General features: G+C 35.0%; 1 protein-coding gene across 1 annotated transcript in view; it reads right to left on the bottom strand.

Moving 5' to 3' along the window:
* Positions 1-14926, bottom strand: part of PHF3 (PHD finger protein 3) — a 32224-nt gene extending 17298 nt beyond the window's left edge. Inside the window, exons 1-5 of the mRNA XM_009583115.1 lie at positions 14770-14926; positions 13017-13458; positions 12295-12776; positions 11631-12264; positions 327-654 (exon numbers count right to left, since the gene is read on the bottom strand). Of these exons, the coding sequence (XP_009581410.1) occupies positions 327-654; positions 11631-12264; positions 12295-12776; positions 13017-13458; positions 14770-14911 (2028 nt within the window). The 5' untranslated portion in view covers positions 14912-14926. The remainder of the gene's footprint in view (positions 1-326; positions 655-11630; positions 12265-12294; positions 12777-13016; positions 13459-14769) is intronic.
* Positions 14927-16964: the final 2038 nt, after the last annotated feature.

Genomic DNA, 16964 nt, shown 5'->3' with positions numbered 1-16964 from the left:
AGATATTTAAAAAGATCTGTGGTTTATATCATACAGCAAATTGACAGACGTTCTGAAGTGTTGAATTGACAGACAGAAGTGTTTAGAAATCTGAAAGAAAAACGCATGAAGTTCTTCACCATTTCTATATACACCTATATATATAGGTGTATATACACACACACATATGACGTGCACATATGAAGTAACTCTGAAAATAATGGAGAAGTTTTGTATTAGATTCACAAAAATGTTTGAAACATGGTATTTTAAGTAGCAAAGGGTTAGGAGGAAACGCCTCCTACCCCCAGTAATTAACAAAACTTTAAGCATTAAATAAGACTCACCCGTCTGAATATTTTGACTTTGTGCTTCCCAATGTCCTCCGTTTGCTTTGTTTTTTCAGTTGTTACATTTAGATTACAAGTAGGTGTTTGCCTTGACATCCCTGGCTTTTCACACTCAATTGCTTTTTCTTCTCTATGGATTTCAAGTTTCACTTGAGTATCTGGTACACTTTGATCAAAACACTCCATTTTTTTGTCTTCTTCAGCACAGCATTTCACACACACATATTCTTTATCTTCTTCACCCATCTGCTGCGCTTGAGAAAGACTCAGTCCAACACAATCACCATGAAACCAATCATCACATCTACCACAACCTACCATAAATCTGAAGGAAAAAAAAAAGACAAAAAAAAAAAAAAAGACATAAGTCAGTGTAGAGACTACAAAAGAAGATATAGCAAGTTAAGCAGAATGTTCTATACTTGTTTTGATTTGCGCATCTCAACAATTCCTTCTTACCTGGTAAGTGATTTTCTTTGTAGCTTTACATCCATCTCCAGCCTTACGACATGGTATGATCTTCCTGAGAAACAGGTTTTTTGCCTTTTTGCCTTTTGCAATAGTCCAAGAGAATATCATAACCTCATTATGTTTTTTTTAACCTGCACCCAAATCCTACCAACAGGATTTTTTCAGACTACTATTAAAAAAAAAAATTGATAGGAATATAAATAAAAAAAACCAAAACCCAAAACCCAACCAAAAATCCACAACTCTAAAAACCAGTAAACTTTTGTTTGAAAAGACTTTAAGGTTTTCTTGCAAGAGCATATAATCCTTGCTTTCTTTCAAATGTGATCATCATCCTTACAGCAGAAATGTATCAACTGCAATCTTCCACAGCAGTAAAGAGATGTTGGAGCATTTTGACAAATATGATCAGTACAGAAACATCAAGATATTCTAAGAGAGTTGGTATTTTACATCACATTCCTCAGACCATTATTACTGAATTACTAGTCAATACGGGGCCAGGAGTTTGGCTCCCAACTACATCCGGCTAGCTCACAGTGACTGACCAGCCAGTTTTAAATAAGGTACATGCCACTTTTATGTTCCTCAGCTATTTTACTCAGAGCTAACTGTTATTCAAAGAATGTTTCAAACACTAAAATGAGTATCATTTAAAGGACACTTTTCATCTCAGAGTCACTTAAACTGTTTCATTATTTTGTAAGTAAAAGTAACTTTAGGTACAGATAATATTTTCAAAGTGTTGTAAAGATTACCTGGTCTAAAATAAAACCATAATTTCTGACTATTTTGCAGAAGCATTTTGAAAGCTTCATTAGGTATCACTAGTACCTAATTGCACTGAAAGGTACAATTTCCAGTGGAGCTACTTTGGAATGATATGGAATTTCAAAGTTAGACAGGTTAAACACCTCAATAAATCTATTTCAGGAGACTTAATTGGTAGTAATTATTTTTTACAAACCATTCTTATAATGAAAAATCTAGCATCACTACTAAAGATCTGCTTTCAAATTATGTAGGAAGATCTCTTTCATTATCCACTTATGTTCCCTTTCCCCTTTTATATCTTCTTTTGTTTTATACTTACATAAAATATATTAAATACATGTACTATGATATGTATTGTTTGGATGAAGGAAAATCCAGAAAGACTGCAAGCGTATCATGAAAAGTGTGAGTGCTTTGTTAATACTGAAAAATTTACTGAATTATTAGTCTTTAAATTCCACAGAAGACAGATCTGATTTAAAAAGTAATTCAGTGAAATGCTGTTGTTTCAGCAATATATTCAACAAGCTGAATACACTGAACTTGCAAACCCTGTTTCTTTAATCTAATATCCTAAAAATCTCTTTCGTAAAATGATTCTAAGGAAAATGTATGTTGTTCCTATTAAGGCTAAGATCTGCTATCTGCTGACTTACCTACTTTGCAAAACCATATAAATATTACAGAACATGCTTAGAGGAACTCTCATTCACCAGAATTGTAGATGAACGCTCCAGATGGTTTGATGCAGGCACTACATTCAAGAAACTACAGGTATCTCAAGAAATGAAATATCTATTTAACAGCAGATGTTTGAAACATAAGAGAAGGAAAGAAGAAAATATTGTGACTTTATGTTCTGTCCTTGCTCACCCAAAATAAATCAGGATTAAGTTCTGCTGAAGTAAATAGCATTTTGATGCAAAATGAGTGTGAAAGCTTTAAAGCTCCGGCAGTTTGGGAAAAAGGTCATTTCCAGCTTCACTAGCCTACGATGCTGTTTGCTAGATTTGAATAAACCAGTTTTTAATCTAGTTTGTGAAGAAAACTATTTTCTCTTTTTTAATTTTCTTTTTTCTGAGCTATAAGTACTTTTTTGGCATTAGTCATGATTAGCAAACAGTATCTGCCCATCTATTTAGTCATTTCAATTAGGAAGGCAGAGGTTCCTTCACGTTTTGTCAGTACCTCAATCTTTTCAGATCCATGTTCCCGCAAAGCAAAGATACAAGAAAGGTAACATTAGGGGACAACTGCTTCTGATGGTCTTACCAGAGTAATACCATTACATTCATAAACACAACAGGAAAACAAGAGAGAAGCGATGGGACTTTAACGCCAAGATGACTGCTCCTTTCTGAGAGCCTAGAGCCAAACACATGATGGCAGGAAATACAGCGCAAGTGCCTATTTCACAACTGCAAGGATGCACGAGAGGATGCTTTATATTGGATAATCTCATGTCACTGCAAGAAAATATTAGTAAAGCTTTGGGAATACCGAAACTGGTTACAAAATTCCAAACATAAGATTTTCTACAGAGCTGAAATAAGATCAAAGCATACAGTCAAGTGCTTCTTGCTTAAAGGATATTCTAATGTACTAATGAATGAATGTCTTTTGGTTAAAAATAGAAGGAAACCAAGAATACACCGTCTTGAAGCCACAACTACTACTTAATTTTTTATTAAAAATGTATGTATTTTTCCCTCTGTTTGGAAATTCAGGCATTGGAGACTAATTTGTTAAATAAGCAAGCCAGATTGCAAACTTTAGCAACCAAAACAAAATTTTGATTATTTAGAAAACAGACTAAATTTGCAGAAAAGCAGAGATGAACTCCGGAGACTAAAATACACAAGATGCTGCACATCTTCAACTTTAAATTGACAGCACATGGAATTTTTCAGCTTAGCTCACACATAGTAAGTGGGCAATAGGGAGTGTATGATGAGTAAAGCACCAGATAGGCATCCAGTCTTACATCTTTATTTTCAGGTCTATCAAAAAAAAAAAAAAAAAAAAAAAGAAAAAGTAAAGTAAAAAAACTATAATGAATTCGGCTCAGAAACAGATCATTCTTCACTAAGAATATACATCAAGACGGACAGATGTCATTCAAGCCATATTAAGCAAAGTACTGAAGACGGAATATCCATCTGGCTTCATTCCAGTCTTCACAATAAGGTTTCAATTACACTATATTTAAACACACACAAAGAAACTTCAGAATTCAGGATTCAGAAACTAAGACTACAAAGAGAACCTGGAAATGTCCATGAAGCCCGTAGTATAAAACAGAATGTAGTGTTTACAATTGTCTTGCTTAAACCTAGTTATACAAAATGGTAATAAAAATATTGGTTGCTGCCTGCCTAAAAAATTCCACTATTTCTACTAGTATTTTCACACTAGTCAACTGCAAAACTGAGACTTCTGAGGCTGGGAGAGAACATACTGATTTTGATACCAGTAATGTAAATAATCCTTTTTACCATAAGGCCACTTTTACATCTTTATCTGTTTCACTCATCTGCACACAAAACACAATTATGATTTGTAACAGCAATTACAGTTGGGTAACGGGCAATGCTCAAAGACTAAAAAGGGGAGTCAAGGGAAACTGAAGCCTGGCTTGAAGGATCAAGGATGTTCTCTTGCACAGCTGTCAGAGTTGTGTAGAAGAGGTTCTGATATCTTGGACTATTAAAACACCAAAGTTTTTGACTGTAGATTGCTTCAAGTTTGAAGTGCAGAAGTTTTACCCATGTTGTAAGGCTGGATTGGAAGATGTAAAGCTGAAAGAGAAAGAAAGATGTGTTTTAAAATATTAAATCATGCCACATTCAATAACAGAATTGCTTTCACTGGACTTTAATATAAAAACAAAATTTTGTTTAAGAAAAAACTAAAAAGAGCTGACAGATGAGAGCAGACAGTACTATAGTTCATTGGGACCTTTGCATAGAGTATGTTATTGTTTCATTCCTTTTAAAGAATCCTCTTGGTAGTCCACACATCGGCATGAAAAGACACACCTTAAAATCAGAAAGTAATAGATGATACACAAAAAGAGAGACAGTAATTAATGCAAACCTTCCACAATCTCTCTTAGGATTAGGAGATTTTCTTTGATGTGTTATTTGTAGTAAATTAAATTCATCTGTTAGATGAAAAACTCAGGCTTGGATGATTTATTTTCAAAATATACAGGCCATGTTTTAAAATTAATTTACATACTTTCAATTTATGTAACAAAAGCAAGTTTCCAGAGAAATGCATTACTATAAAAATAAGATTTTACAAGTAAAATGGGCAGAAACCATTTTATTCATAAAATAATTGTTTGTTGAAAAGCTATACTTACAAGTAAAATAAAAGACAAAAAATTGGGAGCTGTCAGAATAGTTCAGTGTGGGCCAGTAATCAGCATTTTAAGATTAATTAATAATGTAAGGTGCATTGCCACAGAAAATCATTTACTCCAGAAACAACTGCCTCTCTTTAGTCCTTTGCATTTGTGGTACATAGCATAGGGAACACAGTGCAACGGGACTCAAATCTTAACAAAAAAACTGCAATACTTACCCTATTCAAAAGGACACCCTAACCCTGAACTCGCCTAAGAGGAGTACAACCAATGGTCATGCACTTCTTAAAAGTTGATGGACTTAAGTATTTAAGGCATGTCCCACATCTGCACTGTTCACCAATCTTCTATAAAATTTGTTGTAAATTTGTATTAACATTACAACTGTGTCTTGGCTGCATTGATTCTACAGTCCAGTCAATATTAAATCAGAGACACTGCATGGAGGCAACTGTTTTTCCTTCAGCCTAATAAAGGTGTTACTAGCAGAAGAAGGAACAATGAGGGACAGGCTTTACCAACCCACTCCATTCCCACGGGAACTGAGGAAGATATTCATGGCAACTTTAGCAGAAGCCTGTGTTCCACACCGGTGAAGTAGTACAGGCTCGATTCAAACCTCAGTGAAACGAGTGGTTGTCAAAAAAAATTTGCACTACCTTGTTATCAGAGCATATATACATGAGCCAGTTTCTCTTGTTTGCTTTTCATCCAAGTCTGAGACAGGTGACTATGATTTCTCAGGTTTTGATTTTCTAGAAACAAGAACCAAGCTTCAAAGAAACACTATCAGCAGATCTCTTTACACAGAATTTGCAGCATAGGGAAGAGACACTGCAAACATATTTCCCAAGTATTAAATATCAATAACCCATCTTTTATGTAACATAAGCTTCTTTTTTTCCTTAAAGGCATATTTTCCTGGTTTTTTTTCACGTTACATGAACCTCTCCAAAAAGGAAGCAAGCAGGGACACAAGCAACCCTATGCTCTCTGAACTAAAGGTGAATGCATGAAACGTGCCCAACAAAACAGGAAAATCAAAATCATCGAACTTCCCAAAACCCTGAAAAAAAATGGGTACAATACATCTTGTAATATTAATCATAAATCTGAAAAAAAAAAAAAAAAAAAAAAAAAAGAAAGAATCATTAAGGGAAGCTCCATTACCAGTAGATTCTACCCACATGTTGCATCTTGCAGGATCAGGATCGTACGTTCTATAAACTGTATATTCATAGACATTTTATAAAACTATGTATTTTAGACAACCCATGCTAACCATTTTCCTGATTCACTAATGGTACTAGTATTAATAATAATCCTACCAACACTGCAGCAGAGTAATATAATCCATATAAAAAACTACTAATAAAATGGTACAGCTCTAAACATAAAATACACTGAAGTCCTTCCATTCTTTAATTATACATTACAATGCTATTTTGTTTATACTGTCATACAGTTTTTCTGCAGCTGTGGCTGGACATGGATGATAGCTTTTAATGTTGCAAGGCTTTTCACAGCAGAAGAAAGCAGTAACAGAGGCAGAAAACTTAAAAGCATCATCCATGACAGTAAATTAATGACATCTTGCATAATCTGCAGTTTAACATACTCTTACTATTCAATGAACATGTACTAGAACTAAGGCATCATAATTATTCTAATTACTGTTTCTTGTGAAGAATATTGTCACAATAACGATTCACTTGCTGTATATGCACCCTTAAAAAAATATGCACATGTAGCTTAAGGGTGCTTTTAAGTTCAGAGCCTTAATCTCCTTCCTCAACCATGCTCTATTGTATTGGCTGTACAAATTATACGATCACCTGGTTCCAAAATAGTTTACTGAAGTATCAGCACTATTTTCAAAAAATAAATGTCCTAATAATCTTTGCTACAGGAAAAAAGAGTTTTCAGATTTTTTTTAAATTTCATCCATAAGTCAAAGTAATTTTCCGTATTACAGTTCTGCGGAGTCTTTTTAGTGACTACGTGTATGCAAGAAATCAGGAACACTGTATTTTTGCTAAATCAACTCCTTCACTTTCCAATTAATTACCTTTTACAATATTACTAACTTTTCCTCTATATTAAAGCAGAGTTGACACATGGGGAAAAAAGAAGACCCTAAGTAAAACTCTGCTCCTGCATCACTTAATTTTTCTGTGAGCTCTGAGACAACCAGTTTGTGTCTGACCACACAAACTGCATGATCAAATCCCAAGCAACAACAACAACACCCAGAAAAAAAACCCACAAAAACTACAAAAGAGAACGCCCAAACTCCCACAGCCTATTAAAAAAACCTTACTAGAATTGTAGAAATCAAAAGAGGAAGTCACCAGCAATAAATTAAAGCTACAAAATTCCCTCGTGATATAATGCTTTCTAGAAAATTTGCTTAGAAACAGTATTTCAAGTTATGTACTATCAATTATTAATCAGAAATTGGTGGAACTTCTTCCAGTAAAGAAGACAGAGTGAAGACAAGGGAGACAATCTGCAAAACATCAGTTAGGTTTTGTCTATCCGTACAAGGAAGGAGTGAGTTCAGCCCTCCAGCCTTCACAGAACTTGAACATCTACAGTGAAAACTGGAGAAATTTATAATATGAGACCTTACATTAGAAGGCTGCATACGATGCATAGAAGAAATCTTACATTAGCAGATTTCTCAATGTTTGCACAGCTACCATCTTCATCTAGCTCTATGCCAAGAAATTAAATATTTTTTTTTTTCTTGAACTATCTTTAAAAATCTTCAACCTGTCTTCAGGAAAAATAACTGTTTGTGACAAAGCTTAGTATTTTCAACATCACTTGAACTCATTAAGAAGTTGAGGTAGTAACTTCAGTCTGTAACATTTTTCTATGTGATATGCATATCCATACACATACACACATTTCATCTATAGATAGAGGAATGAAGATTTGTGTATGATTTATGTTATTAGCTGATGAGAAAACACCTGACAGCAATATGGAAACACAATGGCAAAGTTAAACAAGTTGAAAGCAATACTTAACGAGTAACAACAATAATTCAGACTGTTTATGTGCTGAAAATTACAAAGTACAAAAAGTTACATCGTAATTATCTGACTTGCCCAGAAGCATAGGGTTTAGTTTTCATATGAAAGAACAATTATTTTTTAGTTATGTTGCAAAGGTAAATCCCTGAATGGGAATCAAAACAACACATCAAGCAAACAGACTGAAACAATCAGTCCTAAAGCCAAACATTGACCACCCCGTCTTTGGCTAAGGAAGATACAAAATATGAAACAGCTATGTTGGTTTCAGCTTATAAGCATCAAGACAAGTGGAAAACAGATCATGAATAGTCCCTGTTCAAAGCTCAGGTGCCAAAGAATGATGATCTATTAACAGAAAAAAACAGACATGCCTCTTATAAAGCAAGACACGTTATAACTTGTAAACTTTTTTGATCATGCAAGTCATATATTTATAAAAAAGGATTCCTCCTTTTCCAGCCAAGTGCATTGTATCTGCAGTGCAAGGTAAGCATACTTTGACTTTGCATGTGATCAGCAAATTATTGCATGTATTCCTAAAGACATAAATTGAATCCACTTGTCAGGTGCTGATTCTGAAATAAAACAACATACAAGTACCATCCTCCTTCTACTGTTTTTCTAGCAGGCACAACAAGGTTACTCTGGGGGTGTGAGAGGCCTACGTAAGCACCCCTCTTTGGGGATTCTGTACACAAACAAGGCTGATGAAACGATCTCCATACGTTTCTTTGACCTGAATCAATTTTCCAAGCTTAGTACTACATTATCAACAAGTTAGTGGCTTTGCATTTATTGTAGGGAATACAAAAAGGTTCAAGTGACTACTATTTTGCAGCCTGAATTCTAAATGTGTTTCATTAACATGACATACTGCAAAGCTCTTACACCCATTATTTCCCAACTTGGGGCTGCAACTTCAGTTCAACTTCTTTTTTTACAATTTGTACCGCAACATTGATAAAAATTTCCAAAGTTTAAATAACCATAGAGCAGGATATAAACACAAATATTGTTTCAGATCTTAGCTCTGCCTTTGACATTTGTTGAACTTACTGTCATTTGACAATATTTGTCTCTCACATTTTCTCCTTTTCTCCTATAAATGAACGGGGGGGAGGGGGGGGGAAGTAAACAGGCTGGCCAGCTAGGCTATTACAAAAGGGAAACAAAAATTCCTTGAAAAGCAATTCACAAAGTGAATGAAAATAACCTTATCACTATAGTAAATTTCAATAGTTTTGATGTTTTTCCAAGTGATGAAAGTGAAATTTATCATGTTAAGCTTTTTTTTCTCTTTCGCATTGCACTGAAAATGTTTTCTTGTTCTTGCACCAATAATTAAACAAGTACAAAAATGCCAAGGCACTCAAGATATAAGTTTTGCTTCCTCTTGTATCTTAATGACATCAAGTGAATCTGAAAGGTTTAAGAGTTTTTATTTGTAGCATACAACTACAAAATAAAAGTAATTTGAACAAATTAAAACTTCATTTTTTAGAATAGTGATGATAAAAAGAACTGGACTGATAGTCTTAAGTCTTCTATTATTAAGCACGGGGCTCAATACTGCAAGCTTCCTCACTCCACTAGTGTGTCTCAGTCACTTTCTATATACAAAAATTCTGTGTTTATGTACTAAATATCTTTCTACATTTAATGAATCTGATCTTTTCCACCGAAACTGCTGGCTGTGTCAACAGTTTTGTAACACAGAAGGATAACTATTTTTGCTCTATTCTAAATATTAAAAAAAAAAAAAAAAAAATCTTAACGAGACTGACATTACAAAGTTGAGGATACCCATAATCACCATCTGTGGCAACTCACGGGCTCTCTCAATCCGATCTCAGCTTGTGATCCATACATTATACTATTCTTCTAGCAGCAGTAAGAGCTGGCGAGGCAAAATTGGTTTGTTGCATTTAATCCTATATCAATGCATAGTATATGTGTATCTTCTGTAGCATTACTTCGACTTTATAAACTAAAATAAGCAGATTTAGTTCTGCCTCACTGCTGTATCTTCCCAGTATTAGTTAGATCCATTTAGTATTAAAAAAACAAGACGTTCAGAACAAGAAAACCCATAGAATGTTTAAAATGTTAGCAAAAACACAAAGAAAACAGGAAGAGTTCAATTCAAAGCTGAATTTTTAACAGATATCAAGCAGTTTAAACCCCCAACATGCGTACTGCTTTAAAAATATCCACATAAGCATTTTCATATCATGAAGCAGCCTTTCTGAATTTAAACAATTCATTGAACTACAGGCTACCCATGTACTATTGTGGTAACATGAGAGATGATAAAAACTAAGGAAATGCAAACTGCATAAAATTAAACAGTATTATAAAGGCACAAATGGTAAAGGTACAGTCCTAAAAATAAAAGGATTAAAAAAAAAAAAAAAACAAAACAAAAAACCCTCCAAAAACCCCAAAACAAAACTACACAGAACTAAGTTTGAGTGCCCCTTCAATCAGCTAATTCTCACCAAACAGGCAGAGCAAACCTAGCGTTAATTCTTTTTAATAGGCTACACTAATACAGTTACTATAGCTGCATAGTAAATTAATTTTATGTATTTGTTTTTCAAATATGATATATTAAGTCAATAAAACTCACAAGGGCTCTTCTTAGATACAAATGAATGCTATGAAAACTTCACACACCAAAGGTTATTGTTCCATATTTCACTCTGATATACGGAGTTCTAAAGCACACTCACTGAAAATTACAATTAAAAATTTCTCTTGCATAAGCAAAGAACTAATCGGAAACACCTTCAATTTGAAATTAATTAAAAAAAAAAAAGAAAGGCTGGCAGGTAAAACTGCAACTATGAAAAAATACTTCAACATTAAATCCAGAAAATAAGAAGTGGTAATAAAGGAATTCTTATTCTTGGATTCATAGTTCATTAGTGACACCCAATGGCCTTTTCAGTTCATTTATAGTGTAGAAGAATAACTTTTGTCACAGAGGGACATTATCAACTTCAGATGCAACCTCATTATTAGGTTTAGTCAAAGGCAATTTCAGATATGCCTACATGGAAGTTTTATAGGGTTTTTTTTCCTCCCCCGCCCCCAACTACTTCATTACTCCTTTTACATGAAAGCCTCACAGCAGCGATTATACAAATTGAAAAAAACCTCTGAATCTCCAGGTATTAGAATCATACTTCTACCAGATAAAAGTCACATGCAAACAACTATTTGATTTTTTTTGGTTGATAGTGATCCTTCAACTTAAGGGGTCTCTGGAAAGAAGGAAATGACAATCTGGAACACAGACATTTTAGTATTATTTCTTTTCTAAGGAAAAAAAGTCAATTTTAAAGTACATATTTTAACAGCATAGCAGAATTACACATTCCTCAAAAAATGTATTCATATAATAAAACATTTCTAGTAAAAATTTTTGGCCAAACTAGTTTCTAATGCTCTGCTTCAAAGACAAAAAAAAAAGTGTATGAGTGCAAAGGAAACTAATTGACAGTGTAACAGACAGGCTTCCACTATAAGGCTATGACTTTTTGTTTTGGCACCAGCAGTATGAAACATTTTGGTAAGAGAGGAAAAAAAATTCTCTTCTGAGACCAATAATAAATTCCTCAGACACAAAGTCACACACACCTGTTGCCATGTGGCTTTTTGCAAAAGCCACACTGCTTGTTGGGCACCCAAACATATTTGCTTTCACTAGCAGAGGTATGTTCCACGCCTTCCCGTTTAACAGTTGAAATGTTATCTGGAATGAACAACGGAGGTTCATCAAGTGAAAGACTTTTGCTACTTCTTCTCTGGCGAGGTTGGAGATTCTTATCAATTCTTTTTGATTTGTTTTTTTCTTTATCATCCTCCTTTAGATGTTCTACAACAGGGGAATCTTTTGTCTCTGCCTCTTCCTTTGTGGAGCTATTTGGTTTTAGCACCGTTGCAAGCTGGTGTTTCTGACCCTGGGCTTGCTTCTGACCAAGATTTGAAACATACCCTGATAATGGATGCACGGAGTGGTGGGTGTCTTTAGAACAGCTTTGATGAGTAGGAGATTTCTCACTTGCTTTTTGAATTGATGACTTCTGTACTTGCACAGAAGCCTGGACTCGGGGTATTTTCTTCAGCATTGTATTGGTCTGCTTTTTTATGGTCACCCCTGAAACACAGCTCTTTGCTTTCAAACCCAGATCAGATTGTTTCTTCCTAATTTTAACTGGGTTATTTGGATGCTGATGACTCTCTTGCTCATCTGCATTCCGCTTCAGACTTGCTGAAGATAGACTGTGAAGACCTGAAACACTAAGACCAGCTCTTGTTCTTGAACGCGTTATTTCTTGTTGCACTGTACCTGATTTCTGCGGAGTACCTGCAGTCAGATTTTGCTTATTCTGTATTACAGATTTACTATGCCGGGGCCTAACATTCTTTTCACATTTTGATGAAATGGTAATTTGTTTATCATCATCCTGAAATTTTGATGCCTCAGGGCCTTCTACTTTAGTACTGCTGATCTGCTGCTGTACATTTTGGCTTACTTGGTCAAGAACAGTGCTATCTAAAATGCTATTTCCTGGGTCAGCAGAAGCAAACTCTTCACTTTTCAAGTCTTTATTATCAAACTCTGTACTGTCCAACAGTTTCTCAGATGAAGTTACAGTTTTCTCCACTCCCTTGTCATCATCTACAGGTTCTGTTACACATTCCTTTACTGACAATGTATTTTCATCAGGAACTTCCACACTGTGGGAACCTAAACTACAATCAACCCCTTCTTCCACGGAGCTGGACAAATTTGAAAAGGTCTCACAAATTTCACTTGGATTCACGCAAACACTAGATGGATCATTAGCTTTTCCAGTCACCCCACTTTGATCATGCTCTTCTGTTTTCTTCTCCAATTCCTCTGTTTTATTTTCAGTCTTTTCTTCTGAAGAAGTTTCAGAGCCCATTGAATCAATCACATCATTTGCTTCACTTTTAACTGCAGTAATTTCAGTATCTGCAGATACTGAACAAACTGACTCAACATTCCCAGATTCAGTCTTTGTTGCAACCTCTGTTATTTTCTTTGTTTCTCCAGAGGAAGGAGAACAGCCTCTTGCTAAATTAGCACAACTTAACTCTTGGGATGTTTCCTCAACTTTTGCCTGCTCAGGGGTTTCAGACTTTATTTCATTCACCTCTTTGGGACCAGGAAGACATTTTGTATTACTTTGGGATGCTGTTACTACTGCTGCTGCTGTTCCTTCTGTCTGTCCTGATCGTCTTGTACTACGCCTAACTTCTTTAGGCTGTTCTATTTTCAAGGGTGCAGTGACATCTGCCTCTTTAGCTGGACTTCTCTCTTGTTTCTGTCCGGTTTTTGGAGCAGATACACTTTTTACAGATGATTTCTTGGTACTAGCAAGAGGTGCAACATTCGAACGCTTGGCTAGCGTGCTCTGTCGCAAACTCCGTACTGTTTCTAGGAAGGGAAAAAGAAAATGTCTTAGGTATACTGCGTCCTCCTCTTTGCAAACACAAGACTTACCTAGAATAAAACTGATTTAGCCTGACTTAGCTTACTGGGCACAGAGAGAACTTAAAACTTAGTTGTTTACTAAACTTAAAAACAAAACAAAACAAAACACCACACAACAAAAAAAAAAACCAAAACAAAACAAAAAGAAAAAACAAAACAAAAACAAAACAAACAAAAACAACAACAACAAAAAAACCACAACTCTCTACTTTAAAAAATTATAAATTACTTGCATTTCTGCACTGCCACAGTTTAGATGTAAAATCTCATTATTCTAATGGCTATGAAAGTTCTGAATAGTATATATAAAACAGAAGTGATGATAAAAAGACAATTAAAATCCACTCTACTTTTCTACCATTCAACTTTTTCAACCTCAAGTAAAAATTGCACAAGTTATACAGTGATTAGAAGTATAGCTGTGAAGTTTACAAAGCTTTTACAGGACACAGTATATGGATCTGAGATGCAGTCACATTCTCACTTAATGACATCTCTTACATTTTCTAAACAAGCAACCATTCCAGTGCCTTTTTAAAAAGCATATTCATCAGCTTTGTTATATATATAAATATAAATAACATATGTATAAAAATTATAAATAACAGGCTGTTATTTAAATTCTGACTTCCCTATTAAAAAATTTTATCTTTTTAACTCAGCCTACTGTATAGGTGGAAAAAGCAGAGCTGTCAATAACTCCACCAGTTCAACAAGTTAGAAAAACCCTAACCATAATCAATTAGCTACCACACAGAATTTAAGTATTTGATTAAAATACTTATTAAGATTGAGATATTTTGATGAAAGACTTCATGACTACAATTACTATAGCCTAATTCAAAATAAAAAGAAAATACACAAATAAAAATAAATAGAATTAAAATTTTAGTTGGAAATAAAGAGCCATGCTAACCTAATATTACAATGCTGTTTGCAAATACAACATGCTTTTGTTGGTGAAGAACCACAGTGCTAATCTGATGCAGGTAAAAGGATTCTCAAATTCTCAAGAATTGGTTTAGGGACTGTAAGGAAGACATGAAATATTTAACAAAGAGAAATTCAAACTGAGTAATACCCTATGGATGCCAACTTCTAGCTCCAGTTTACAAAAAAGGAAGCGTCTGTACTTTAATTCACACAACCAAATAGCAACGCTTTACTTTAAGTTTATAGATGTTGGGGGTGTGGGATTATAAAAATTCAGTTGACTTCAGATGTGCAAAACCACATAATTTCTTGAATGATCACCTTGTGCCATTAAACGTGGTGATTTTCTTGGTGATGTGACTGATGTTTCTTCACAACGGCTCCTCAAATTCCTGTTAGGTAAAACAAGCTCATCTTCATCAATGGTGTCATTACCACTCTCTTTAACTCCTTCTTCATCCATAATATCATCAAGACCAATAACTGGAAAAAACAAAAAAGAACAAGAAAGAGCTTAAAGCTTAAAATGATCAAAAAATGTTGCAGCTGTAATGCTGAGCAAGACAGGGGAAGAGACAGGGAAAAATAAATGAATTGGCCATCTAAAAACAAACAAAAGGGGAAAAAATGAAGAAAAGCAAGACAGAAAATTCCCATGTGAGGCAGTTTCAGTGTAGAAGAAGCTATCACCCAAAGCTTAAAATTTCTGTAGATAGTCCTTATAGCTTTTTGGTGGACTCACATTTTTATTGTTTTTTTTGCCACAGGAAGGTCCCCAGTCTTAGAGGATCAGCTGTCCCTCACTGTCCCTTCCCACCTAAGAAAAAGTGAAGAAAGGTAAACAGCAGAAAGAGCTGATCCAGAAGTGCAAAGAGTTTAAAATCACAGTTTTCTCATAGGATACAATTTTAAAACGCTAAGTCCCACCCACATCACATATCTGCATCTGCAACCCCTTTTTGGAAGAGCATTAAGTGCAGCATGCACTAGTCTCCCAGGAGAGTCAGAGAACACTGTCTTTGTCAAATTCCTATCCTCCACTAACCTGAGAAAGATCCCAGAGGTTGCTCCTGAAAATAGGTTTCCTAAGAGGCAGTCAGGCCTCCGTACCAGCCATTCTCCTCATTTTCTCTAAGTTTGGTTCTGCAATGGTAGCCTCTCCTACCCCAAAGATCCTATGTGTGATTAATGAATCCTGGTCCCTGTGGGATGCGAAATTTGAGAGATCAAGCCAAACACCCAAGTGATTTTACGAAACACGTAGGAGGGTCCGACAAATACAACATAGACTCCAAATAACCAAGCATGCCTACTTTTCACTATTCAGGCACCCACCTAGAAGCATTTCTAAGATAAACTAACTCACATGACAGAAATAAGATATCTAAAAATTTCTAACAATTACTTACTTAAAACTGATTTAAATTAATAAATTTATCTTAGAAATCAAAATAAGCAAGAAGTTAATAGAAATTAAAAAATTGTTAGAATTTTTAGACTGTCTCAGAAAACGTGTCAATTCCTGCTCCTTTTCAAGTCTGATGTTACTGCAACTTAAAAAAATAATGCTCTTGTGAAGGCACTACAATAATGAGCATACTTTTAAAACAACAAAAATTGGAAGTTGTAAAACACTGTTAAAGCAAAACAGTGATGAATAATCAAGTCTATCGAGACTGTAATTCAATCCACAGTCACCTGTCATGACGAATTAAAAAAAAAAAAAACAACCAAACAACCTATTAATTTTAAAGTTCAAATATTAGAAAGATTTTAAACAGCCTCTTAAGGAAGGCTGAGCTTGGCACCAGGTAATCGGCACTCTGGACCTCCTTAATTAGATGGCTGTCAGGAGCTGAAAGCTAGGAATTTCTTGAGCTTACAATTTATTGTTACTCATTTTATTTTAACCATAATTTTTCATTACTGCATTGTATCCATCAGTTTACAGGAAAAGTGTGTTTCAGGAAGTTACTGGCAGTTTTCGCTTTCCAATCCACAGAGCCACCTTTACGCCTGTGCCTGGGTACATATATATACAGGTATCACACACAAGCTGCAGAGGACTGATAATGCTGGTCTTACTCCACTCATCCAAATGTTCCTTAATCACTTATTTGCTATAAGCTACATACTGGTAAAAAGGACACACTGGCAAAAAGATGACATTGTAACTGACCTGTTAGACTTTAATTTCCCCTAAATATCTAATACTGGTCATCATCCAAGATGGAAAACTGAACAAGATGGACCCTCACCCTAACTTCAGCTGCCCATTCTTGTGTCTCAAAGACTATGTCCTCCCAAAAGCTCTGCACTGTGGTTTTAGCATTCCCATTGAAGAGTGTTTCTACAAAACATGGAACTGGTATTCGGGAATAGACTGCGACAAAGGAGACTTCTTTCAGATCCTCTTCTGTTTCTTCAGTGTAGAACTAAACTACTAAGCTACTGAAGACAACGTGACAAATAAAAAACTACTCGGTCAACTTCTGAAACAGCTCTGGAGCAGATTT

The sequence above is a fragment of the Fulmarus glacialis genome, unplaced genomic scaffold (assembly GCF_000690835.1).
Source record: "Fulmarus glacialis isolate BGI_N327 unplaced genomic scaffold, ASM69083v1 scaffold40628, whole genome shotgun sequence".
In the NCBI taxonomy this organism is placed as follows: domain Eukaryota; kingdom Metazoa; phylum Chordata; class Aves; order Procellariiformes; family Procellariidae; genus Fulmarus; species Fulmarus glacialis.
This window is presented reverse-complemented; position numbering and strand designations above follow the sequence as displayed.